General features: G+C 49.2%; 9 protein-coding genes across 9 annotated transcripts; 6 read left to right on the forward strand and 3 right to left on the reverse strand.

The window, feature by feature from the left end:
• Positions 1 to 501: 501 nt before the first annotated feature.
• I303_101750 (uncharacterized protein) lies at positions 502 to 2,390 on the forward strand (the record flags this gene model as incomplete). The annotated part of the gene is made up of 2 exons (XM_018405461.1): positions 502 to 1,272; positions 1,359 to 2,390. The coding sequence occupies 2 exons, from the start codon at positions 502 to 504 to the stop codon at positions 2,388 to 2,390; spliced, it is 1,803 nt and encodes a 600-aa protein (XP_018265742.1).
• A 130-nt stretch (positions 2,391 to 2,520) lies between these two features.
• I303_101751 (uncharacterized protein) lies at positions 2,521 to 3,935 on the forward strand (the record flags this gene model as incomplete). The annotated part of the gene is made up of 4 exons (XM_018405460.1): positions 2,521 to 3,051; positions 3,133 to 3,609; positions 3,687 to 3,788; positions 3,885 to 3,935. The coding sequence occupies 4 exons, from the start codon at positions 2,521 to 2,523 to the stop codon at positions 3,933 to 3,935; spliced, it is 1,161 nt and encodes a 386-aa protein (XP_018265741.1).
• Positions 3,936 to 4,355: 420 nt separating this feature from the next.
• I303_101752 (uncharacterized protein) lies at positions 4,356 to 10,006 on the reverse strand (the record flags this gene model as incomplete). The annotated part of the gene is made up of 11 exons (XM_065968410.1): positions 4,356 to 4,986; positions 5,125 to 5,280; positions 5,587 to 5,836; positions 5,961 to 5,981; positions 6,060 to 6,166; positions 6,465 to 6,495; positions 6,595 to 6,884; positions 7,325 to 7,471; positions 7,554 to 7,761; positions 7,993 to 8,412; positions 8,524 to 10,006. The coding sequence occupies 11 exons, from the start codon at positions 10,004 to 10,006 to the stop codon at positions 4,356 to 4,358; spliced, it is 3,744 nt and encodes a 1,247-aa protein (XP_065824482.1).
• Positions 10,007 to 11,269: 1,263 nt separating this feature from the next.
• I303_101753 (dihydrolipoyl dehydrogenase) lies at positions 11,270 to 13,585 on the forward strand (the record flags this gene model as incomplete). The annotated part of the gene is made up of 7 exons (XM_018405458.1): positions 11,270 to 11,290; positions 11,401 to 11,589; positions 11,892 to 11,965; positions 12,061 to 12,433; positions 12,533 to 12,790; positions 12,869 to 13,067; positions 13,167 to 13,585. The coding sequence occupies 7 exons, from the start codon at positions 11,270 to 11,272 to the stop codon at positions 13,583 to 13,585; spliced, it is 1,533 nt and encodes a 510-aa protein (XP_018265739.1).
• A 1,017-nt stretch (positions 13,586 to 14,602) lies between these two features.
• On the forward strand, positions 14,603 to 17,870 carry I303_101754 (uncharacterized protein; the record flags this gene model as incomplete). Its single annotated transcript, XM_065968411.1, has 9 exons — positions 14,603 to 14,648; positions 14,944 to 15,094; positions 15,429 to 15,552; positions 15,631 to 15,975; positions 16,117 to 16,171; positions 16,262 to 16,410; positions 16,496 to 17,062; positions 17,133 to 17,721; positions 17,824 to 17,870. 9 exons carry the CDS (start codon positions 14,603 to 14,605, stop codon positions 17,868 to 17,870), a joined length of 2,073 nt encoding a protein of 690 aa, XP_065824483.1.
• Positions 17,871 to 18,150: 280 nt separating this feature from the next.
• On the reverse strand, positions 18,151 to 19,669 carry I303_101755 (ATP phosphoribosyltransferase; the record flags this gene model as incomplete). Its single annotated transcript, XM_018405456.1, has 3 exons — positions 18,151 to 18,548; positions 18,735 to 19,099; positions 19,401 to 19,669. 3 exons carry the CDS (start codon positions 19,667 to 19,669, stop codon positions 18,151 to 18,153), a joined length of 1,032 nt encoding a protein of 343 aa, XP_018265737.1.
• Positions 19,670 to 20,380: 711 nt separating this feature from the next.
• I303_101756 (uncharacterized protein) lies at positions 20,381 to 21,768 on the forward strand (the record flags this gene model as incomplete). The annotated part of the gene is made up of 2 exons (XM_018405455.1): positions 20,381 to 20,438; positions 20,534 to 21,768. 2 exons carry the CDS (start codon positions 20,381 to 20,383, stop codon positions 21,766 to 21,768), a joined length of 1,293 nt encoding a protein of 430 aa, XP_018265736.1.
• Positions 21,769 to 21,944: 176 nt separating this feature from the next.
• I303_101757 (uncharacterized protein) lies at positions 21,945 to 23,530 on the reverse strand (the record flags this gene model as incomplete). The annotated part of the gene is made up of 3 exons (XM_018405454.1): positions 21,945 to 22,292; positions 22,398 to 22,474; positions 22,675 to 23,530. The coding sequence occupies 3 exons, from the start codon at positions 23,528 to 23,530 to the stop codon at positions 21,945 to 21,947; spliced, it is 1,281 nt and encodes a 426-aa protein (XP_018265735.1).
• A 904-nt stretch (positions 23,531 to 24,434) lies between these two features.
• Positions 24,435 to 26,011, forward strand: I303_101758 (uncharacterized protein; the record flags this gene model as incomplete). The annotated part of the gene is made up of 3 exons (XM_065968412.1): positions 24,435 to 25,231; positions 25,307 to 25,534; positions 25,651 to 26,011. The coding sequence occupies 3 exons, from the start codon at positions 24,435 to 24,437 to the stop codon at positions 26,009 to 26,011; spliced, it is 1,386 nt and encodes a 461-aa protein (XP_065824484.1).
• Positions 26,012 to 26,316: the final 305 nt, after the last annotated feature.

Consider the following 26,316-nt stretch of genomic DNA (forward strand, 5'->3'; position numbering starts at 1 on the left):
TATGAGCATCTCATTTTCTTCTTATCATTCATTCAGACATAAACACATAAAGAACAAATCCGAAAATCATCTTGACTGAACTCCTCTTCATGAACATACTTGCATTATCCATTCATCGTCAATCCAGTCTGCTTTTGATACAGTATATATCTACATTGTATGCATACAAACGATATTGGAACGAACTCGATCGCTATATCTGCTGCTTAGTATACAGTAGGAGCATACAGCAATAGACCATCCAGAGCCCATAGAAGTGATATTGGAGCGTATCAAAATCTCGAATCCGACGCGTTTCGGGGATCATTTGACGATCGACGTGATTGACATTGCAAGTCGCTTTCAACATTAACTTTGACATTTACATGGAATTTACATCCAACGATTGCCTGCTCGATCCATTCGCATATCCATATAACCCAATGATTTAGTGTACATTCGCTTCGCTGCGCTCCCGTCTTTCTCATGGATGCCAGAAAGACGAAAGACGAAACCAACAAAATGTCAGGCCCTCCTCCTCCTCGCGCATTGACGCATAACTCTTCGACCTCTTCGACGTCATCTGACGAACCTGTCCTTCTCGACCGCTCGACTGCTGTGGCTGGACCTTCGAACTATCGCAAAAGTACTACGACGAGACGAGCTAGTGCAAGCACAGGCACAATTCCAAGTACCAGGTCAACTGGTGGGAAGGGGGCTCAAGGTATTTCAACATCGACATCGACATCGAAATCAAGATCGAAGTCGAAATCGTTAGTCACATTAGACGATGATGATGAGGATGAAGACGATGAGCCGGTGTATGTGGGATCGACTATGATTAATTTGGTGGAGAAATACAAATTGAAACCTACGGGAGGTTCTACCAATTCTCAGTCGAGATCACTCTCTATAGATCCATCTGCGCCCACGTCCAACAATCATACGTCGGGTTCTGCTGCTTCGTCAGTATCGAGGGGTTCTAGAAGAGATGCATCTGTCGAAGCTATTTCTATGACATCATCCACGTCATCCACATCAGCATCACCGTCGACTACGAGAAAAGGTAAAGCAAAAGCCAAGATAAAAGATCCATCCCAGCCGAAAACCAGAACGGCAATACGTACACCTACACTCACACCAACACCATCATTACCGCTTTTACCTGACCTAGCACTTGTTCCACTACCCGTGCCCGAATGGCTAGGCAAGACGGCAGTACTCCTCCAGCTAAGCAATTGCGCGGTGTGTAAAGTGAGGTTCAAGAAGACCGATTCTGGAGCAGCCAGATGGGTGAGTCCCACACTATCATCTCTTCACCTCATCTGATCAACAATGATGCCTTCTTGAAATTGTGCTGATGACTTTTGGTTAAACAGAGACACATGTCCATCTGCAGACCACCTTTATACAGACCGCCAAATCCACCTCCAGACTTGCAAAGACTGATCGACGAAGCGTTGAGAGAACAAAGCAAATCATCAGAACCGACTTCCCTGCTAGATTTACACGTCAGACAGTCCATCTCTTCCCCTGTGACCGCGACGAACTCTGCCGAGAATTTCGCATCCACGGGAAGCCCAGGCGGACCTGGAGCCGGAAGTAAAGGCAAGAAATCGTTGACGATTGGCCTGAAGAACGTGACCAGTGTCAAACCGATAGAAGATAGGAGTGATTGGGATCAAGAGGTCCGGAGTAGGTTGAGGGAATTTATAGGTCCTTCTTCGCCCCCGCCAGAATCAGGATCAGAGTCAGAATTAGGTTTTCCTTCACCCACAGCCACTTCACCTTTATCTACGAACTCCATCTCGCGCATGAGTAACGGCACTCCTTCTCCTAGTAGGAGCAAACGTAAAGCCAAGCACCACCGGTTTGGTGAGGATGGGCTCGAGGAGGAAGGTGAATACCAATTACCCTCAACTCAATCTTTGGGTGAATCGTCTCTAGCTCGGATATACGGAAAGAAAGGGTCCAGAGACGGTATATCGCAATCGCCATCAGGTTCTCCATCGCGATCACCCGTCACCCCCACCCCAGATTCACCAAAATCGCAGAATCAGAATATCTCGAATCATTCGGAAGATTTGGATATACCATTGCCCCCACCATCGCAAAAGCGGTCCCGATCCATCTCACACCACTTCGAGGACGACAACGACAACGATCACGACGAAGGTCAAGTCAATAATCTGCCATCGCCTACGGACGAGCTGGATATGGATATGTATATGAATATGGATATGGTACAAACCAAGAAACCCTTTCGAGGATGGGGAGATCCGCGAGTCGATGAGGATCTCTCCGGAATCAAAGTCAATTCGACATTCTCCCTTGCCCCAGCGCTCGGATGGGGAGGCGAAGGGGTATCTCTCAATCGAGGGAGAGGAGGTTGGACAAGAGGTTTCGTCTGATCATGATCTTCTCCCTTCGCCGAGGGTGACTACCATTTTACCAGGAAAGGCTGTTCGCTCGCCGTCTGGTCATGATGAGCCTGAAGATGAGGGTGGAAATACACCGCTGAAGATCACTGAACAGATTTCGATGGATTCTGTGACGCCCAAAGCTCAACTTCCGCTCTCCAAGCGACCAAGGGAGTATTCAGCCACACCAACACCTACTGCTCATGTGGTGTACGAAGTAACGTCGAGTTCCCCAGAATCGGAAATCGAGATAATGGATGATCAATGGGGCGATGAAGCGTTACTATCATGGGAAGGAGAGGCAGGAGCAGGATTTACAGGAGTCGTTGGACAAGAGGATGATGCGGAGATTATCTCAGTGTCTTCTGTGGCGCCGTCCGAAGCGGGTCTGGAAGAGGCCGACGAAGAAGATTGGGGGAGAGACGCGTATCTCGAATGGGCGTGGGACGGGAACGACGAAGACCTCGCGCAAGAAGCTAGACTAGTTGTCTCGGATTCGGACGTTCGGATTGACGATGTTGACAATGATCAATCGGCCGAAGAGGGCGAGTCTCCAGAGGAAGAAGAAGGATGTGAGGAAAATGAAAGTCCGACTCAACTTGTGGACCGAGGTATGCCAGACTACTCTACGTGGGACCTGAAGAAACTCCAGGTCAGTGAAGTCGACAATGGTTGGAACTGTACTCATGACCGAGTCCAATCAGCTTGCTGACCCGTTGTCATGGTGTTCCAGAAATTGATTACTTCTTACGGATATCGAACTTCCACCGACCGCGCTTCTTTGACCAAGATAGCAGTAGATTGCTGGAAAGCCATGCATCCGCTCCCTTCTCCGCAGGCGCAGAGGGTCAATAAATCATCCAGGAAGAAGACTTCAGCGGACCAAAAGGCCTCCCCTAGAAATGCTACAAGGGCAAGTAGGGACTCAAGTGTCAGTTCTGCCGACGTATCCTTAGCCGCAGTAAGGAAGAACAAGGCGAAGAAAGGTAAATCGAAGGAATCCGCTTTGGTCGTTCGAGATAATCAAGATCAAGCATCTACACCTAAAGCGCCCTCAATAAGAGGAAGAAAAGCAGAGTCTACTGTAGTAGCAGGAGAATTGCCCAAAGGCAAAGTGGCGAAAACGATCACAGTGGAAGAATTGAACAAGCTGTTCTACAAGATGATTATGAACGATCAAGAATTGTGGTTGAGGATCTTACGATATGAGGTAAGTTGGTTTGACCTTGGGACCTTGTTGCACGATGATCGAGACATTAACCTTCAATGACGCGCATCGTGGAATAGCCGATAAGCTTTGACGAACTGATCAGTAAATCCATTGCGAATGGGATTGATCAGAAACGAAGGAGTTGGAAGAAAGACCTGAAGAAATACCTCGATATGAAAGTGAGTCTCTGCGTCTTCCTCTTCTGGATGCGGATTGATATGTGGAGCCAAGCCAAAAGAATATGATCATGCTGATCATGGTTCAACTGATGCCAGAGTATATCGTTCTTTACGGAAGATCCGACTGGTCAGCGCAGACGACACTGAGTGCAAATCACACTACCATCGGCGTTGTCACCGTTAGTCAGATCGATAGTGTTCCCCAATACAGTCGTTGTAGTCCCTGCTCCCCCTTTATTTCACCTGTTCGCCGTTTCGGACCTGTCATGCCATGCAATTCGAAACAAACCCTGCTCGTCGATGACAAAATACAATATTGCAAGTAAAGTGTGAATCTGTTGTACAAGTGACGTCTAATGCATACACATACCACAAAATACTTTTCCGTAGAGGACGAAAGTGACTGTATGTGGTCAACGCCCCTCAATACCGTGAGCGCACGTTGACGTATCTTCCTTCTCGAACAATATACAGCATGACAGAAAACGCTCTTCCCCCTATCCGGTTCTGTCGTCCTTTCAGTGCAGGAACTTCTTCCCTTTACCCACATACAGCTTTGGCGCTGTATTACCTAGTCAATCTAATCACCGGCTCTCCGTACCCTCTTGGTCTGGCGCCCTTCTGCCAGATCGTCGGGGTCGAACACACGAAATGTATCTCCCAATTACCTATTCGTTTATTCATCAACTTCAACTCCCCTTCTCTTCTATTCCTTCTCTTTTCTCTTCTCTTGATTATCTCTCTTTCAGATTTCCTATACTGTCTCTCGATTCTCGGTAGATACATATTCCGTTTTTGCGCCTCTCTCTCTTCTTCCTCTTCACTTAGATCTTCGAACCCGTATAAATCTCTTGAATTGCTGGGCGAATATCCAGTATATCTGTGATTATGATGAGGAATATAATCGTCGTAATCTGATTCTTCATCTGAGAACTCCTCGGCGTGTCGATAACCGTTCTTGGACATAGGAGGCTCTATGGGAGCAGGTAAGATCCGTTCCCCGTCCATAGTAGATACGGCGTATATCTTGATTCCTCGAGGACTGAAAAATGCCACGGCCCAAGAAGCGAGCAGTGAATGGATCACCTCGGTGAACACTGGTTCGGGACCTGTACCCCGCCCCCCGCGAGCGTGGAGATGTAAAGGATGACGAGCGGTTTGGAGGGCTTCTTTAGTCAGATCTTCGATGAACCGGGTCCTGAGCAGATTTAAAGGAAGCAAAGCTTTTTATCAGCGATGAACGGCTTTTAGTCAATATGATTTGGTCGTAGTACGATAGCAATGGGTAGAATCTCGTACCAAAAGTACCGAAACTCAGACCTCAACTCGAACTCACCAGTCTTCCTCGTTGACATCGTGGCTGACCAATTCCGGCGGGAGATGCAATTGATGAGGATAGTTCAAGCTCGAACAAGGTAGAGAGAAAGCCTCGAATTGGTCGTAGCGGAAATACGAGTCTGCTTTTGCCGGTGGTCGATCGAAACATGCTGGTCTGCAATCGTACAGGTGGAGAAAGGGAAACGAGGTATCAATAATGCATTGTTCTGGAGTATATGCTTACAGTCGAAAAGTTCTCAGAGACACAGAGACCCATCAAATCTCAAAGTCAGATTCCAGCCATCATCCACTCGGAGGATGAACAGTACAGTACATCCAAGTGGTGGCATGCGTTCAACCCGACTCTTCCTTCGGTTTAACAGGGTTCCATCCCCCTCGAAATCCAATATCCTCAACTCCTTTGGGATCATCGATCCGGCTTTTAGAAGATAAGAGGTAATAGTTCATCCAGCCGACGTACTGATCAGGTCTGCCCGTCCCCCTTGAACTTAACGTGCTTGACATCGAAGTCGGTCCACTGCCACTTCCAGAGCCGTACATGCCCGAGGAAAGTGGCATTTGCTGAGTCTGAGTTTGGGTCGGGTCAGGGGGCACTCCCGCTGCATTGGCTGCTACCGGTGCAGCAGCTGGTGCTCCTGCGCCTGCGGCCCCGCCTGGAACGTTGAGTTGAGGGTTGGTAGATACTGATGGTCGACCCCAGCCGTCCCATCCTATATCGGGCCCAAGGAACATGCAATAATCAGCTCAACTGGGTCAAGACGGTCGACTTCAATTTAACTTCGATCTCAGACTTAGCTTGAGAGTTGAAGTTTGGGCTCAGGGAACTTGACATACCTTCTGGTAAACTAGGTGGGACTGTTGATCAACATCAACAAGATCAGCATAAGACAAAGTCCCAGATCTTTCGAAACCGATGAGATCCGATGGACTCACGCATTCTGCCATACTGGTCGAAGCCTTCTTGTCCTGGTCGAGCGATGAACGGTAATCCGAACGGCATGGGCGGCAGAGCTGAAGGGTCGGGTGGTCGATACGGTTGACTATTGGAAAGATAGTTTCCTATCGTCAGCTCATCTTCTGGACGCCCGCGTGGAAACTTGGAGAACGGGAAGTATGAGGGAGGAAAGAGTTCAGTTCTGCAGGAAAGGGTGCCGTAGAACGTGCTGCAGCCGTGGGAGAATGGTACGGGAAAATCAGACCAGTGCGACCAGATGAAGACAGCTGGTGGCATATCTGGCTCATCGGAGCGATGAATGACAACCCGAAGATAGGATATAGACAGAGGGATGAAATGGGGTGTTTACAAATGAAATGACTAATCAGATGATGTGCGCATACCTTGAACCAACACCACCTGGACCAGCGAAATCTGTTCTCGTCCGATAGGTCAAGTGCGATTTTGGATTCAGGAGACAAGAGACAATCAATTCATACGTTCGAGCAGATCACATCCCAGGACCTTGCGTACCTCTTCCCAACATATCTCTCCCGAATCGTCCAGGCATGGAATTATAGTATCCCATACCTGGTTGACCGGGTACGACTCCAGGTATGGGGGTAGCCATGGGCATCGACATCCCCATTGGCATACCCATACCCATCATTGGCATTCCCATGGCTCCCATCCCTCCCATGCCCATGCCCATCCCCATCATAGGGTTCATACCCATCATTGGCGGACCGAACATCGGTGGTCGTTGAGCGACTAAAGGTGGTGGGCGAGGATACAAAGCTGGTGCGATTGGTGGATAAGGAGGTCTATGATGACTCGGTATAAATTACAGTGTGAAAGTATAGAATTTATATGGAAGAAGGTTTATATATAGAGAGAGACGATATTGACAAAGGAGTACAACAAATTACAATTTACAAATGACAAATTTACAAATTTATGGATGTTGTGTTGAGGTGATTTGATCGAGATCGAGGTCGAGTATGATGTCAAACAGGTCAGTGCGTTAGTCAGGTGTATAAGTTGAATCAAAGGATGGTCCCTTGCACGTTGAGTGATTACCAGGAGAGGTCCGTTATCAACGCGAGTGGTGAAACAGAAAAGGGTGCAAGGGTGCAAGGGTTCAAGGGTGTTTCAGAAGTTGACTTATCAAAGTACCTCGGATCAAGGCGCCATGGACCAATGAGGCAAAGAAGAAACGAAGAAATGACGAAGGAATTGACAAGATGCAGAATGCACTACTCACCCCATACCGCCCATACCACCACCCATGCCCATTCCCATCCCTTGGAAACCACTTCCAGGCGCACCACCTTGCCCATTATTGAACCTATTCGCATATCGTTCTTTCGCATTTTGCTCGATCACCGTCGGAGCAGGCGGATATGCGTATCTAGATAATCCATCAATAGATTCAGCTTCATCTTGTACCAAAACAAAGTCTCTGTGGGTTTGACAGAAGAGGCCGCACTGACCTTTCAGATTTGGGTGGGGGTACGACTCCACCAACATGTCTATACGGGTTCGCATTGGCATTCGCTTTTGCCTCTTCCTTAGCCAACTTCTCAGCTTCCTTCTTCTCCTTCTTTTCACGCTTTTTACGTTCCTTTTCAGTCTCAACAACCGCCAGTCCCCCTGCTCCTCCTCCTTCACCTGTATCTAGCTCTAAGCCCTTGACTGCCCCTGTATGATCCCGCATCTTCGCATGTAAATGTTCGTTGCCTTTTGAATCTCGGTCCAATTGCGCAGATAACGTGACAATCGTTTTTGGTCCAACCGGTGGTGGTGCCGGCGTTACAGCCGTAGTCGGTGCGATCGTCGGTGCTGGTGCATATGTTGTTGGTGCTGCTTGTTGAGATTGGCCACCCATCACTGACATAGGAGGTAAAGTCGGATCAACATCCCTTGCTGCACCCGTATGATCCCTCAACCTCGCATGAAGGTGCTCGTTCCCCTGTGAATCTCGATCGAGCTGAGCACTATACGTGACGATGGTCTTCGCACCTTGTGCTGGAGGTACTATGGTGGGAGCAGGTGCCGTGGCTGGGGTGTAGGAAGTCTGAGCGTATGTTGTAGGTGGTAAAGGATGTGAACCTATGACGCTGGCTGGAGGCATTGTCGGATCGACGTCTTTCACTACGCCCGTATGATCTCGCAGCCTAGCGTGAAGATGTCCGTTGCCTTGTGAATCCCTATCAAGCTGGGCAGAATAGGTGACGATTGTTTTCGGTCCTTGGGGAGAAGGAGAAGAAGTCATTGTTGCGGGCGGTAAAGAAGGGAAAGATTTTTTGATGCTTGGAGGTGGAGTAGATTGAATGAGAGCTTGATAGTCGACTGAAACACGCGCACTCGACCCGTCAGCTCACACGTCCTATGTATAGTGCATTACAATTGCGTCATTATCGGAGAATGGGGAGTAGGAGGAGAAGGGGAGGTAACACTGACCCATGGGGATAGGCCTGATCCCACCTTTAGTACCGCTTCTTCTTCCGGGAGTAGCGGTCAAAGCAGCGCTTCGAGCACCTCCGATACCTTTCGTCGTTGCCCCTCCGACAGTTGTCGCCGCAGTGTCGACTTCTTCAATGACATCCTTCTCTTCCACTATGACTTCCTCTTCCCCATCAGAATCAAGGGGTACGATGATCTTCTCGACAGTGGTAGTCTCAATGACTTTCATAGGCTTCTTTCCCCCTCCCGAAGACCCTTTGAAAAGCGTTGGCAATTTCATTGGCGTCGGCGTGATCGGAGTGACTGGAACCGAAGGAGGAGGTAGACTTTTTCGCTTACTCTTTGCTGATGGTGCAATCGTTAGAGCAGGAGGTGGAGCTGAAGGAGGCGGCTTGCTCGATTTGCCGGACTTTGACTTTGTCACAGATGGAGGAGGAGGAGGAGGCTCGATGTTTTCTACAAAATGAGAATCTGTCGAAATCACTTGAGGAGTTTTAGGTGGACTAGGCGGTCTTTTCTTAGTTGTAGTGGTCGTCGTCGTAGTCACGACTTTGGTCTCTTCCACCACTTCCTCTTCTGGTTCTTCAACAACAGTCGGGGCTTTCGATTTAACAGATTTCGGAGGGGCCAAAGATCTGATCGAAGGAGCTTTCGGAGTTGGAGCTATAACGGTCGGAGCTTTCGGTGTCGGTGGGATCTCGGTAGGCACCACAAGCGGTGTTCCTCTGACTGATTTCTCCTGTATATCAATTACTTCTTCTTCGACTATCTCTGCTGGCGCGGGGGGAGCGGGTGAGGGAGTTGGAGGGGGCGGAGGTTGAACGATGATTGGTGGAGCAGCAGGAGGGGGCTGAGGGATAGTGACGTTGACGATTACTTCCGGTTGATGGTGGGATGATTTAGCGGATTTGGACGATTTGTGCGATGGGGTAGGTGAACCTGGAGGAGGCGCTTTGACAGATGGGGCTTTTGTTGAAGGCGGCTTGACGGACGGAGCGATAGTGGGCGGTTTCACTGTTGGTGCTTTCGTGGATTGGGCAGGTGGAGCAGAGGGAGGAGCGATAGATTTGGTTTTCTTGATGGTATGTACAGATACATGTGAAGGTTGTTGTGACTGTGACTGTACTTGTGATTGTGATTGCGATTGTGAGGCAGCTTTGGACTTGGGCGGTGCTATTGACGCCTTCTCAGATTCGGCCACGACCACTTCGTCCGCAGGGATTTCTTTCACTTCTTTGATCTCTACAATCTCAGTCTTGGTCTCTTTGACGTTCCCTTCCGAATCTACGGAGCGGGCGTAATGCGAATGATGGTGGTGGTGGTGCTCGTGGTCATGATGATGGTGTTGACTTGGTGGTCTCTCTCCGTCTGGGGCAGTAGCGGCAGCGGTTTCAGCATCAGCTGGTTCGGAAGTTGAAGGAGCTTTGGACGTTGTGGGAGCTTCGGTATTGGCGTTGGTATTCTTCTTCTTTTTGGCCATCTTGAGATGAACGGATCACAAAGGAATCCGAGTGGAAAAGTTTCGCCTGGTTGGTGGACTGGTCAGGTGATCAGGTGTTTAGGTAGACTACTGGTCATCAAGTGGCGATTTGGGTGGCAAATTGATTCACTTTGCTTGACCAAGAGCAGGGCTTATCGAAGAAAAGTTGACAATGGAGTAAGGTTTTATGAATGAGGAATTAAGATTAATGAAAAGCAGGAGAAGAATTGTTTGAGGGGTGTCCTTTGGCGGTATTGCAGAAGACGGGAATGATTTGACCCTACCGATTTAAACGCAGAGAGGTTACTTGTATGTGATTTAGCAAGAACAGGGGGATTATGATCAGTTCTCGATGAGCTATAAACCAATTAGCATAGCCAATGTGATGAGCTTCCCCGACTCCAAGCTTACAGAGGTGAAGGGATATTGAGGGTGAGTAGATCGACCGGATTCGGCGTGTATTGAGTGCCATGATCTGCCTGGTTAGTTTAGTGGTATCATTCAACTTGCAACGTGACTTTGACTTTGATATGATGGGAAGCGCGTTTTGTGCAAGGACTTAAGGATGAGGACAATAAGGATCAAGGGGTCCTTTCAACAAAGGTTGATTATACAAGTGTACACTCAGCTAGATCCACGATATCCACGCTTTTGCCCGAAGTCAACTCAAAGCTCCAACTTTCTGATCATTTCCAACTCAGCTAATCCAGAAGACGATCCTTTTACTCAAGTGTGTTGCAATGAGTGAGATCCTCCTGTCAAGTAGGTTAGATCTGCCGCGTTGGGTCAACTTGCGTTATATAGACCGCGACGTCCAAGCGCTTGGACCTCGAGTACCGATTGATCCCGGATCTATTGCTCTGGCCGATGTACGAACGAATTTCATGCAGGTTGATCAAAGATGTGACGCAGATGTCGAATTAGAGCTCGAGATACCAGGTAGCTTCGTTAATTCCAATCTTACTCAAGTACGAATTGGATTTAAGCATGATTTCCATCTTAGCTTTCCGCGCGAATAGTGAGATTTCCAACGGGTATTGCTGTGATGGGGTATTTGGTTTGTACGGTGGTGCCACATTGACCATGCGGATTTATCGGCACGGCTAGGAGTAACTTACTCTGTCACCCAGCTGATCCTGGTTCATGGATTTGCCGTCTCTGTCCACGAACATCTCGATTATTTATCATCATTCACTTGATCCACTCTAACATTATTCGCTCATTGTCATTGACCCCTTCATAGCATAGAGTACTCTCGTCAAAATGCTCTCCCGACAACCTTTTGTAAGTCTACGTCAGCACTGCATAGCTCCGTGTGAGCTACTGAAGTACGAAGATGTCATGTCAACATCGATACTGATCAACTAACATAATTAATTTGGGATTTTGAATAGGCTCAAAACCTCCTTCGACCCCTGTCTAAACCTTCCTCCTCGTTCTCCAAGTCCTCTACATTACCCCGATTGACTTTCCTGCAATCGAGGGGACTGGCAACTTCCTCCGATCCCTACGATGTGGTTGTTATTGGTGGAGGACCGGGTGGATATGTAGCTGCGATCAAGGCTGCTCAGTTGGGTTTCAAGGTGGGTCTGGCTTGACTTGCTTGCAGTCCAGGTCTATCAATGAAAGGCGAAAAGAGCAGTGGGAGGATGCAAAGCCATGAGATGGACAGACGATTGTCGGAAGGTGGATTGATGTCTTTGGAATCGACATTCAGACCAAAGGAGGTGGCAAGGTGACTAAGCGAAATGCTATCGATTATCATAAAGATCGCGAAATAGAAGAAGTGGCCGAAGAGGAAGCGCAGCGGAATGGAGATATTCGAGGACAATGCTAGACGGAAAGACCGATTGCTGACTCATCTATGTGTGATGTGATTTTGCAGACCGCTTGTATCGAGAAACGAGGAGCTTTAGGAGGAACATGTCTGAATGTCGGATGTATCCCATCTAAAGCTATGTAAGTGATTTCATCTCAACCACACCATCGGACTCTCCGAGCGAATCACCGCAATTTTTTTTTACTGATCGTTCAAATTGGGTGGATTGATGCAGGTTGAACAACTCCCACATCTACCACCAAACGCAACACGATCTCAAAAACCGAGGAATCGACGTCTCCGAGGTCAAACTCAACTTACCCAAGATGTTGGCTGCCAAGACATCGTCCGTTAAAGCTCTGACCGGCGGTATCGAGACCTACTTGTTCAAGAAGAACGGCGTTGATTACATCAAAGGAGAAGCCTCTTTCGCTTCGCCCTCAAAGATAAATGTCAACTTGTTAGAAGGTGGTGAGACTCAGGTGGAAGCTAAGAACGTGATTATTGCTACTGGATCGGAAGTTACTCCTTTCCCTGGTATAGAAATTGACGAGGAGAGGATCGTGTCGAGTACTGGTGCTTTGGACTTGAAGGAAGTGCCCAAGAAGGTGAGCATTGTCATGACCTACTTTGAGCTAAGATCGCACTCTGGCACTCAGATTGGAGCAATTTTTATTGACTGAGCGCTGACCCTAAATCACTCGTAGATGGTCGTCATTGGTGGTGGTATCATCGGTCTCGAACTGGGCTCAGTCTGGTCTAGATTAGGTGCTGAAGTCACTGTTGTCGAGTACCTCGGTGCGGTTGGTGCGGGTATGGACGGTGAAGTCGGCAAACAATTCCAGAAGATCCTTCAAAAGCAAGGCTTCAAGTTCAAGCTCAACACCAAGGTGATCAGCGGTGAACGCAACGGAGACAAGGTCACTCTCAAGGTCGATGCCGCTAAAGGTGGTAAAGAGGAGACTGTGAGTCCAGTGGCTTTCACGCGTAAAACTCGGATGCGCTTGAATCAGGCTGACTCACATGGATTTCGTGCCTGTCAGCTCGAAGCCGATGTCGTACTGGTCGCTATCGGACGACGACCCGTCACCAAGGGTCTCAACCTTGAAGCTATCGGCGTAGAAACCGATAAGCGAGGCCGAATCGTCATCGACGACCAATTCAACACCTCTGCTAAGGGAGTCAAGTGTATCGGAGATGTCACTTTCGGTCCTATGCTTGCCCACAAGGCTGAAGAGGAGGGTAAGTCTGAGTGTTGAGTTTCGCGACATGGCTTTCGTCGCGGGGCATCCGTGATATTACGTAATAGAAGGATTTTGACTGACAGGACTGGTTTCTTAGGTATCGCCGCTGTTGAAATTATCAAATCAGGTCACGGTCACGTCAACTACGATGCTATCCCCTCGGTAGTATACACCCACCCGGAAGTAGCGTGGGTCGGGAAGAACGAGGAAGAGCTCAAAGCCGCTGGGGTCGCCTACAAGATTGGAAAATACCCGTTCGCCGCCAACTCTCGAGCGAAAACTAACCAAGATTCGGAGGGTTTCGTCAAGTTTATCGTTGAGAAAGAGACTGATCAGGTCCTGGGCTGTCACATCGTGGGGCCGAATGCGGGCGAAATGATCGCTAGTGCAGTTCTGGCGATGGAATACAAGGCTTCAGCTGAAGATATCGCTCGAACTTGTCATGCCCACCCGACTTTGTCGGAAGCTTTCAAAGAAGCGGCCTTGGCTTCGTATGACAAGCCGATCAATTTCTAAGTAGCGCCATTGTAGATCCTATGCATCGTGGGTATCGGTAGATATCTTGTTTGCAAGTGATCGATATGTAAATCGCGTTGAGGACTCGTTTTTGTGAGGAGGGCGAGGAGGAGGGAGAGAAGGGAAGGAAGGGTGATAAGTGCCACTTACCTCGCTGCCACGAGCGCGCTTGTCCGTGAATCGACATGGCCCAGCTAGTACTCAGCTGCATGTTTCAGGAATTTCAGAAGATGCGGTCTTAGGCCTCGTCAGAGGTGTGAGATATGGGAAGTATAGCATATCATGGGATATCCAGCTAAGAAGGGAAGAGGAAGGGTTTTACTACTCGCACGCCAGAAGTTGCTCCATTCACGCACTAAATGGAGGGCAGTATTAAGGCTTCAACATCGCAGGTGTTTTTTGGGCCCAAGTCACTGATGCATGCATATGCCAAATTATGTGTACATTTAAAAATCCCCAGTATGCATCTCTTGGACGCTGGGAAACAACCAGAGGGGTTATGCATAGGGTGTTGACTGGTGCAAGATGTATGGTGCAACCTGACATGCGGTAGCCATGCCGATGCCACATGTTTATCAAACAAGCGTGTTTTCCGAGGTACAGGGATAAGACATATGCCATTAGGAAAGATTGTATTGACTTTTGACCGGCCGATTACAAATTTTCTATTTGCAGACAAAAATTAAAACTGTTCTCCATTTAGTGCGTGACTTGAGCAATTTCTGGTGTGCGAGTAGCAATACCCAAGAGGAAAGCCGGTGAAGGGCGAAATGTAAGTCACGTGATCTGAACTGTACTCTTATATCGCGTTGACACTCCGGCTATGACGCCACACCGGTGTGTCTGTCTATGAACGATCAACGATCAATGACTAACGAGTAACGGTGACACTTATTTCTTCCTCTCAGCACCACAAGTCAGAATACGTCCAGCTTCCTCAGATAGTCAACAGGAATCTTACAGACCCACTATTTCCTAACAGACTGAGTCCGGGAGGAGCGTGAGACGAACGATACGATGACGAGCGTCCCCCCGCCTTATTCGTCGAGGGATCATGCGCAAGGTGAGTCTGTTGCTTGTGCTTTAGTGCTGCCTTGCATAGATTACGCTTTGGTCGTTCGATGGAGTGTTGATATATGTTTCTATGACTGCCCCTTATCTGTGACCACCTTGACCCTTCGATATCGGTTTTTTTGTTTCTTCAAATCGAATGAACCCAATTGCGGTCGCTGGGCATTCCATCTCATCTCGAACAATGTCGGCACATCACTCACCACTACTACCATCACAACAACCCCCGCCCCCATCCTATACTCTCGCTCAACAACATCAACATCAATCGCCGACCCCTAATCCAGTCCAAGCTGTTCCCCCCACCTCGTCAACTTCGACTGCAAACACCACGTCAACTCAGGGCCACGAATTCTCAGAAACCACTTCGATATGTCTCGAATGGAGGTTGTCGGGCTTGAAAGCTATGTATGAAAGTACGAGGGGTGATCAGAAATCGTAAGTCGACTTTTACGAGTCTCGTCTTTAGGCGACGACTTCCACCTTGACTCATCCTTGCACGTTTGGTTTCTTCTCACTTCTTCCGCCCCTGTCCCCCGTCCCCCCGCCCCTCCTCCTGTCCCTCCTCTCCCTCTTCTCCCTCCTCTCCCTCCTCTCCCTCTTCTCCCTCTCCTCTCCCTTCTCTTCCCGCTCTCCCCGGTCCTTTCTTTCTGTCATTCTCCTCTCGCGTCACTTCTTCTCCCGAACTCCGCTTCTCCACCCGTCACTCCGCCTCTTCTACCTTCTCTCACTCCCTTCCCACATCGGTAGCTGACACCTGGACTATGCTCAGGAAATGCATCAAATCCGCCGTGTTCGGAGATGCCGATAATCTATGGGAAGTCTTATGGTATCCCAATGCAGGAACGTCCACTCAGACTACAGGCGACCACGTCAGTCTGTACTTGTCTTGCGTCGTGAGTATACCCAACTCCTCTTTCTACACCTTGACATCAGAATACCGGATCTCACGCTTACTGGTCATGTCGCCTCAGCCCACAGCACAAGAAAGGGAGTCTTCGATACAGAACAAATGGACGCGCAAGGGCTTGTGGTGGTTCAAATTCGAAGTCCGTCCCATCACTCCTGCCTCCAGCTCTGAGCCTTCGCGACCTGGCAGCTCTTCCTCGCGGACCATCTCCGCCGGAGACGCTCTGGCTTCCAAGGACGCAAGCGATCATACTTTCGCGGTGAAAACGGCCAACTGGGGCTGGCAAGCATTTGCCAAACGAGATGTCCTTTTCCAAAATCCTCAAGTCCTGCACACCGACAGCTTCATGATCATCTGTACGATCCAAGCGCAGCCTCAGCCACCTGCGGGTATTTGGCTCGGCGTGGGTGTACAGCCCTCCACGACTACTGGTAAGACCACTTTAGCTACCGGACCAGGAGCGAGTGGAGGCGGATTGAGCGCCTGGTCGACGCTGGATGGAAGTTCGGGCGGAGTAGCGGGTGGAACGAGTGCAGCGGGCGGTGTGAAGAGAGTTGTACCGAAGGAATTGGTCAGTAGTGTGGGATCCATGTTGGATGATCCGCGTAAGTCTGGCCTTACGAGATTGAGGGGCTCGTCTGGATTGGGGGGTCATAGAGCTCAGATGAGTTGACCGCCAAAATTCCGTTTCCCAGTGTACTCCGATGTAGAGTTTATCATCCCTTCTCGAAAGGGTGCATCGGGACCGAGAAGGATATACGCGAATAAGAAGTTGTTGCGCCGATACGGTTACTTCCAAGCTATGTTTCATGGCGGATTCAAGGAGGTCGAGGACGATTACGAGGTGAGTAGGATCATCTGTCACACTTGAATCCGGTGTCTCTGCTGCGGTTGGCAAGCTTCACTTGCTGATACCCCGGAATTCGCAGGACGATTCAGATGACGACATCTCAATGTTGTCAGATTCAGATATCGACGACGAGTCAATGGAATCTCCAGACTCGTATAACGACGAGCCTCTCGCGGCAGCGAGTAACAAAAGGTTATCGGCCGACCAAGAGCTGCATCTCACAACTACGACCAGTAGGAACTCTTCGGATGTTCGCAGGAATTCTGTCGAGGTTGAAAGGTCTACCATTAGGGAAGATCGATCTGAGACAGACACATCGACTACCTCGTCGGAAGTGCACTCCACTGGTGGAAACCAACAGGAGCCTAAAGGCAATACCTCCGTCGAGGTGGGAGATATCACGCTGGGATCGGAGGGTGGTGGGAATGCAGTCCAATCATCGACTCTGCCTCAATCTCAATCTCAGTCTAAATCTGCATCCGGCCGTTTACAACACGGAAGAACGCCGAGCAGTGTTTCTGCTCCTACGGCTACGAGCAAATCCGAGCATAGCTCGAAAGTCGGCAAAGTCTTGCCTGGCCCGAAGAAAACGAGAGTGGTGATTAGAGATGCCGCATGGAGCACTTGGTGGGCTGTTCTCTATTGGGTAAGTTTGTATGAGCGGCATCGAAGTTGAGTGACGAGCAGAGCTGATTCTTGCGGCGGCTTCGTTGTAGATATACACCGACATAATCTACTTTGCCCCGTTGAACTCGTCGTTCGAGCATCAACTTCCTAGCAGAAGACAGTCGTCAGCAACAACTCCGATCAGTGGTGGTACTGGACCAGCGTCAGGCGCGGGTGCCGATGCGGAGATGCCTAGAAGTAGGAAAGAATGGATCCATCGATGGATGATAGAGCACGGTATAGATTCTCCCCCGCCGCCTTCGCCTCTTGCCCAAACAGAAACGTCGGGTTCCGGAAGAAGTAATATCTTTGAAGCCGATGCGGATGATGATGATGATGACGAAGAGATGGAGACTAGGGTCGGTCCGAGACCTGTCTCTGCGAAAGCGATTTACAGACTTGCGGATAAGTTGGACCTGCCTGCGCTGAAGCTACGAGCGTTCCAGCATATCCTGGGCGGGCTTACTGCTGGTAATGTCCCAGCGGAGGTGTTCAGCAAGTTCAGTAGTACGTATGAAGATGTACGTAAAGTCCAGGTAGCATTCTTCTTGAGGCATTGGGGGGAGATCAAGAAGTCGGAGACTATGAGTGGAATCTGGACGCAGATCAGGAATGGGAAACATGTTGGATTCGAGGAGGGTGAGTTTATCTTTGAGTCCTGCTCAACTTCATTCCCGTTCTCCTTTCTATTCGATGGGAACACAGATGAAGATTGGATTATGCTAACATTTTTGGATCTAGTCTGGCCACTTATCGTTGGTCAATTGGATTTCAGGCCTTCTACGTAGTACAATTCACCGAGTCTAACGAACGGATGGGTACGAGTGCAGGTGGATGCTTTATTCGAGTTGTACGAAGAGCTATCAGATGGGTATGTATGTATGTTTGTGTATTGTATGCTATGCTTATGATGAGGAAGTGAAGGCGTTCGGGAATGCCCTTCAATAAGTACCGGGCTGGCGAGGTGTATAAAGTAGTATGCATGACGGTGATGCCCCAGTATAATGTCTATGTCAAAACCGCTACTTCCCTTCTAGTACCTGGAGTCGTTGACCACGTATGAACCACCTAGATACCGACTCTACAATTATCCAGCGCGAAAATCAATATATCTTCCGCTCCCGTAGTTTCCAACTCATCCATGACTTTAGCCATCTCTTTACGCTCCACCATCGAAGACACGGCGACCCAGCCCTCCGTCTCTAAGGGTGAGACAGTAGCTGCTCGTCGTCCGGGGGTGATAGTCAACGCTTTGTCCAGATTTTTCCTCTCAATATTATACGATGCGTAAACGTATTTCTTGGCTGCCAATACACCGGCGACTCGGGATTTGATCAGTGTGATCAGCGATTTGAGCTCTGGCGTGAGTGTTTGGTGAGGTTCTTTCGAGGTGATGAGGACGGCTTCGGATTTCATGAGTGTGTGAATTGCGTGAAGACCTGCTGCGCGCATCGTGTCTCCGGATTCTGCGACGTCAATTAAAAAAAGAGCTCAGTCAGCTAGTCTGTGCCAGCATATCGGAAAAAGTATGAGAAAGTGATGGAATATTTGTAGATCCATTTCTGCCATCCTCATCTTCATATATCGAGAAGAGAAGATGAGGAATCGTTTATTTGGTTCTCCATCAAGCTTCTCGGTTTCAAACAACTCACCGACCAGATCAACGATTCCATCCGCCATACCCAACGCACAAGCAGCTTCCACACTCCCACCAACATACTCGACCTTCGTCTGTTTGCCAGTCTTGGAATCTATACCGGATTTCCCGTTGAAGAGCTCCGCAGCTAAGACCTCGAAGGAAGTAGCGATTCGACCGCCTGATAGACCCTCGACAGTCTGGATAGGGCCAGTGACGGGTACTTGGACTTGTAAGGAGCATTTGCCGAAGCCGAGTTGAAGGAGTTCGGTGATGTTGTCGGCGTGGGTCGATTCGGCTATCACGTCTTGGCCTGTTATACCGAGGGCTACGGAGCCGAGAGCGACGAATCGGGGGATGTCTGCTGCTGGGAGGAATACTCTGCGGGTCATTGACAACAGAGAGATAGGTCAGCATGACGATTCACTTTGACAAGCTTTCATGGCTGCAAAACCGGGAATGCCAATGACTAGGGACTAGGGACTAGGGATATTCTTGATGGATTAAATATGCTCTCTGAGTCGACCAACGCTCGACTTGAGCAGATCATACCGCAGAACAAACGTGCGCATTGCTCGAATAGTCTTTTTCCACGAGGAGGGACAGCCGCACAGGTTCGAATGATGCCAGGTATTTGAGACCTCGGTACTTGAGAAATCGTCACAGTGAGACACATACTCACAACGCAATAGGATGATTTTGCACCAACGCAACATCCAACCTATGAGCCCTATTATATTTTATATCTGCCCCAGCTAAGATTTCCAAGGTTTTCTCCATCAATCTACCTTTTTTCGGCACGGCAAATAGTAGCCTATCTTTCAGCGAGTCTACCAGTAACGACATTGTTGATTCTGCCCCAAAGGACGATTTTGACGCTCGGCCACCCATTGCTGAGCCTTCGACTGGAGAGGGGGAAGCTGCGGGAGGAATAGTTGATTGAGCTGACATTTTGGCGGGAACCCCTCTTGAGGATAATTCCCCTTTTTGACCTTGCAGATGAAAAGCGTGTGAGAGAGCAGGTCAAGCGTGCTGTTCCTGCTTTTTGCTTTGATTATCGATGAGTAGTGTCAACAATGATCTCTTTCGAAAGTATAGGCCAAATAGATGACGTCCTGGCTTTTTGCGAAAATAACAACGTTTCATCGATTCAACATTTATTCGGGATTCGAGAGCACGCTAAGATAGGTGCGCCAAAACATGCGAGGACATCCGTTAGGCACGTCAAAAAGAGCTGGAACTAGTCACGTGGAAGAATGATCGTCAACGTTAAGCTAACGTTAACGCGTTTAACGTTTCTTTGTCTGAAACGTGAGTCAACCAAACGACGAAAGATCATCTGCTCACATTTACCTATACAAATACTCATACTCATTTGAGACGGCTGCTTGGAGCGAGATCTCATCTACATCTCTCTTTCACTCAAGGACGACCAACTCAAAAGTGGAGGAATCCATCGCAATCATCTCACCGAGCGAAAGACGCGACTTCTCGAAAGTATACCCGGTCAGCTTGTTACAACACAACACAGTCAAACGACCAATACACGAGGTCGAAAGGTTCAGTCTGACGGAAGCGTGTCACGCTTCGTCAATAGCTACTGCCCTGAAAAGCAGATAAGCCTCCACTCTATTGTAGTGTGCTGTATTGTAGGACAGCGACATGGCCGAATCGCAAAATGCACCCCAAACAATAGCTGAGGAGGATGTAACTGCTGCAAGTGAGTTTACTCGTTCGCGCCCGCAGCTCCTCAAGCCATGTGCTTTACTTTCTACAAAAAGATCTGTCGCTCATTGGTGTCGTGCATCTGTGTAGCTCAAATGCCCGCCGACTCGACGACCGTGTCAAGCTCCTCCCAAAACCTTTTATCATCCCCATCAAAGACTCTCCCGTCCTCGACTTCGCCCACCAAATCACCCAGACTCGTCCCCTCAGTCTCACCTTCACCCTCGATACAGTCTCCAGCCCCTCTGCACGGCGTCATAGATCTCGCATCACCAGCCTCCTCACCTTCGAAGCGAGTCTCAAGCACACCCTCTTTGACATCGTCCAGACCTGCGCCAGCTTCTCCCGCATCCTCTCGACCGCCTTCCACCCAATTCGATGCCGCATTCGTCCGCGATAGATCAGCTTCGACATCTTCCAGAGGCGGGAGGAGAATATCAAGTAGTTCAGCCGCATCAAATGCCAATCCAAGAAAACCGAGATCAGCGTCCAGAGCTTCTAGTAAACCCAGACCAAAGTCGATGCTAGGTACCAATATTATCTTACCTGAATCAGATACGCCTTCTTCGTCAGGCAAAGAACCTGAATCATGCCAAAGTCAAATCTCAATACCTGAAAATATCAGTGAACCTTCGGCATCGCAGTCGCAATCTCAGATCATACCATCATCCGACGCAGTCACAGACTCATTCCAAGTGGTTTTGCCTGGGGTAGTCATACGAGATTTTGCCTTCGAAGCGGAGGACGAGAGGTATCACGGCAGAGGCGTCGTCGAGGAGGCAGATACAAGTGGGTCAGGCGGGTTCAAATGGCCCTTCAAGAGCGATTATGGCGAGTCGTCCGCCAGCGGTGGCGGTGGCGGTGGCGGTGGATGGGGAGGATTCGGGTTTTTAGGAGGATGGAGAAATAGACCTACGAAGTCTATGGGCAATGATGACGGGAGACCCACCTTTGAAGACGAAGATTCCGATGAAGGTGAATTTGAGACCGCTCAAGAAGAAGGAGAAGAATATTACAGCTCGCCTGCTCAGAGTGAAAGTGGCGAAACTTTTGGATACTCGTATAATATCCTCGAACCTCTGCCTGAAGATGTGGAACCCAAAGGATATTACAGAGCGGCGTACCCCTTTGAAGCGCTGAGTTCGAGCGAGATGACCCTTCAAGAGGGAGATCTGGTCAGTCTGAATGGTAGGGGGAATGGGGATCCAGGTTGGGTGATAGCGAGAAGAGTGAGGGTTCTCGCGGGCAAGATCGCGGGGATCGATGAGGTGGTAGGGCTCGTTCCGGAGAGTTATCTGGAAAGAGTCGAGGTGATTGAAGATTGATTGCTCATTGAAAAAGTCCCCGTGTAATAAGTCAGGTTGACTGTGATTATAGGACAGCTTGATCTGTGGCCGATGAGTGGTGATAATTATGCATATTGATTCATGTATACCAAATTCATACGGATAAGCGGAGGACAAGCCATCAAGAAGGAACAAACCTAGCCAGCCACTCGCATTCAGCTGAGAGGATCAAAAGGGTGATCAGGCCCATGAACTCGTGCCGCGGATGCATGAAAGATCATTCGGACCAGACTTTCGACCAAATTCATGTAGGAGTGTAGAGCTCCGTATCGAGACCGAGGGTTCACCGCCGGGATGATGGCTGGCTGTTCTACCTGTTTCGGCTTGATACCCGTCCTCTCGAATTCGGCAAGAGGGGTTTCTATGGTATCCGCTCCGGCAGTATTATGTGTGAAGACGTGAAGGATCGATATGTCCGCATCGCTGCATCTCCCGAAGATGCTGTGATATCTATCGGTGAGGACGAAAAACCCGCTGTCCATCGCCTGGCATTCGGCAAAAACCTGAGGACACTCAGGTCAGCCTTGTATGTCACACCAGCCGGCCGAGCTTCGGGTGCCGTCCGGCTGCTCTCAGAGCATTATGCAAGGGACGGGCATTCAACGCACCTGAGAGAAAAGCTTAGCGTACCAGTGTCCTGCTTCTGGACTGCCAATCCACACCCCTTTGTCTTTTGTAGCCATTTCTATGAAGTCCACAGTGAGATGAATTAGCTTATGCTTCAATGAGTGTTACGATACAGGGCAAATATGAGCATGCAAAAGGTAAGGCAGTAGAGCATTTGACTTCAGTGAAGCCGTTTGAAAGGATGTGTCCAGATGCAAGGCGCCGCCGACTCTCCTGCCTCACTACGGGCTCATTACGTCCATACGGGAAACCACTCACTTGCCGGCATGTGATCACCCCCCATAAATACCTGCACAACCTTATGATGTGCGAGTATCCTCAAAAAATCCAGCAGCGCACCAGGATACATTCGCTTCTCCTCTATACTGATGACTGCTACACCTGCATCTCCCAATAGACCGAACAGGTGATCAGGAATGGATCCTCCATTTGTTAATCGCTGTTTGACAAAGCTTGAAAGTAGTGGATCCGCCTTGATCTGAGCTTGCGTCTTGCCATGTATCTGGCTCCTACGAACAGCAGCGGCCTTCTCGTACATGCGTTCTAAGTGACGCATCTCAAGATTGTTCTTCGTGAATGCGTGATGGAGAGCGTTTGGAGCTGTCTTCAACAACGGTGGGAGGTCTTCAAAGAAAACGCTGCTGCCATTTTCATCTAAGGAGAACAAAAGTGATAGAATCGATCCTTCCGCCTCGAAAAATATGGCTTGATTAGCCAGCTCCGATTGCGCTCGATTGAATAGCTCATTATCAGCAATAGATACGCGAAGTTTATTGGAGGCGAGAAATAGCTTTCTGTTGTTTTGATCATCGATGGGGACAGATTGCCGATAAGGGATGGTGATGTTAGGCTTGAAAGTTCGCTTCGTATCCGCCTTGACAAGTATCCTAGGGAAGCGTCGCGCTCGAGATGCGCGGGACACTTCATCCCACGGCTGCGGCGCGCAGAGTCCGAACATGGCGGCCTTGGTGTGCTTGTCTGGAACTCTGGTGCCGGGAAAGCGGTGAGATATAGGAGGCGTTGTAGGCATTGACGATCCGGCGTGTGCTGCCACTAATTCGGCTGCATTTGCGTACGTCCAAATTGGGCACGTTGTGGAGGGGCCGACTGACATTTTGCGAATGTGACAGGGGTTGTTTCTGGGTTGGTCATCAGTTATATGAGGTATCACTGTATTCGGGTGTAGAAGTCTACGATGAATCCGCTACATAAAGAGGGAAAATGACATTCATGCGAAGTACAGTATCTCGAGAATGGGATTGACTCGAGTCGAAGCGCAAACTGCTGCATTTTGGGTTCTCAGCACCAGCACCAATCAGAAACTGTGTTGATCGATCCCTGTCTACCTCGGTGATGGATTGCCTTCATCTGAGACTCGAAAGAAATGTCTCTCAACAGCCATCATGGAGATTCATTCCGCGCCACGAGCCGTACCACTGCAAGTTCCATCAGGCTCAAGCGGGGGCAGAACTAATCTCCTTCACAAGAAATCGTGCTCACGCCGAAGACAGCGCATCTAGAAGCTCCACTTGCCATTGTGGTCTGTAGTCACAGGACGTACTGTACAGTACTGCATAATATCAAGACTTGAGCTGAATGACCACCCGCAATAAGCAAAACCGCCATGACCCTCCATGCCGTATAATCTGCGATTGATGATCGCGAAAGCCTTACCATCAGTGTCTCAATCTTCCAAATCCTTTGGAGCTCAAAGCGCTCGATCCCATCAGGTGATCCTGAGAGATCAAGATCGAAAGGACCCCAAGTCATACACAGCTTTCATAGGTAACTTAGTCGAGTACACGCCACGCGAAAGACCACGACACGAAAAACTGTACTGTATTGCGACGTTCACGTCAAGTTGACGTACTATTGATACTACCTTCTAGCTGGCCATCTATTCACCTCGATCCGACAGCTACTTCCTCATCGCTCATTGGATCCAACTGACATACCATACCTCAATTTGATATCCTGCGACACCCCTTCCCTTACAGCTTCCTCTAGCCAACTGCATCATGTCGTTCACTTTACAATGCAAACCAAGATTGACCCAAGGTCGAAGATATTTCAAACCCGGTGTTGTATTTCATTGCCACCGGCACAATCGCAGCACATCGACTGTGACTACGGTTGCTGAATCGACTCCTTCCTTATCCCAGAGTATTAGAGCTTCAGGCCTATCCACGTCCATTGGCACCCCACAGGAGTTGTCACAACGTGAGCCTCTTCAGCCTCGTCAGCTATCTCACCGCCTCTCGAGGATAGAATTGGGAGGTAATACCTCACATCGCTCCACCTCAATCCCTTCGCTCTTTGATAATGCGTCCCGATTGAACAAGATTCTGAACCCAGTCTCCGAGGGTCGATCTCTGCTTCCGCCTCTGTCACTTTCCGCTTTCGAGGCTGATGTCATCGAACCTCTCGGTGAAGAGCCGGATTATCCAAATATTGTTGATGTCGCCTGTTCGGTCATCACCGTCACTAAATATATCGGCCCAGGCTACTTGTGGGACTTCTGGCTCGGCGATCACTTCCTTTACGGCCAGGTCGTTCTCAAGATTGTAGATCATTTCGACTATTATTGCATGGACAAAAACACATGGGAGTACATCGCGCCTGAAGACATCATAGAAGAGGCTGTGCGCGAAGAGGAATTCTACCAAGGGCCCTTACGAGACCTACAAGGCCGCACAATCCCAATTTTCCACGGGACATACCTCTCTGCGGGAGGTGGACGCTTCTGCGCTACTATTTTGGAGTATGCTGGAAGAGCGATTGGACCGGGCGTGGTATTGTTGAGTCAGGATTTCCGGCGAGTGACCTTCCACGATCTCACTCTGACTTCTCGCATCCCTGATGTTTCGCTCATGAGTGATTCTGTGCATAGTGACAAGCTGTACAACGCCTATAAGGAGATTCATATGCGCGGGGTGGCACACGGAGACACGTCCTCTCGGCACGTGTTGATCGATGACCAAGAGCGGATCAGGATCATCAATTTCCGAAGATCGGCGCCGATAGACTTAACGGATCAACATGAGGTCTGGCAGCTCATGAATGAGGTCGTCGAGATCAGGTTACAGATTGGCATGGAGAACAAGGCTAATTGCCGACAGTGGGTACAACACTTAACGATCATGTTCACTTATCTACCTCATCGAAATGTTCAGACCCTGCTATTATGAAACCGCGGGCGGAGCTGAAATTCGCGCACGTTTCTTCTGACGGCAGCGTCGATCTTCCTGAATGGTATTACGATAAAGTAGACGATCGGGAAGGCTTCATCAAGTCGATTCAGCCTATCAACCCGAAAGACGTCGTCTTGCCGGACTGGTTGGTGGAGCATAAGCAAGATTTGATGCGTCGAGGCCTTTACAATGGTGACACTGATTCTGACGAGGACTTGTCTAACCGGACCCGCTCATCTTGGGTCTCAGACGAGGAAGAGGGGGAACATCGAGACTTGGCGCGGGTGCAAGAGGGAAATGACGCTGAGGGATCTCACACTCAGGACAATGAGGAGAATGACCAGCAGAACGCGGAGGGAAATAATAACGAGGGCATCGAAAAAGAGGAGAAGACGGTAGACTAAGACTGAAACTAAATTTAGCATGAAGGTAAGATGCTGGAATGTAAATGCATGCATATAATATATATATATATATACCAAAGACGTTCTGTCTTGCACTTCCACATTCAGCGTACGCCCCAGTCAGGGGGCCTACCGGAAGATGTAAGATGGAAAGCGGTATACTGTACCGTTCTCTCGCCGCTCAGCCTCAATCATCCAACGAGCCTATGTGGGTCTGAACCTCGGTGAGAGCTGATGCTGATGTGGAGGAATGCTGGCGACGTCAGGATTGCAATGGCTCCACCCCACTACGATCAGGATCGTGA

Source organism: Kwoniella dejecticola, chromosome 2, assembly GCF_000512565.2.
Source record: "Kwoniella dejecticola CBS 10117 chromosome 2, complete sequence".
NCBI lineage: Eukaryota > Fungi > Basidiomycota > Tremellomycetes > Tremellales > Cryptococcaceae > Kwoniella > Kwoniella dejecticola.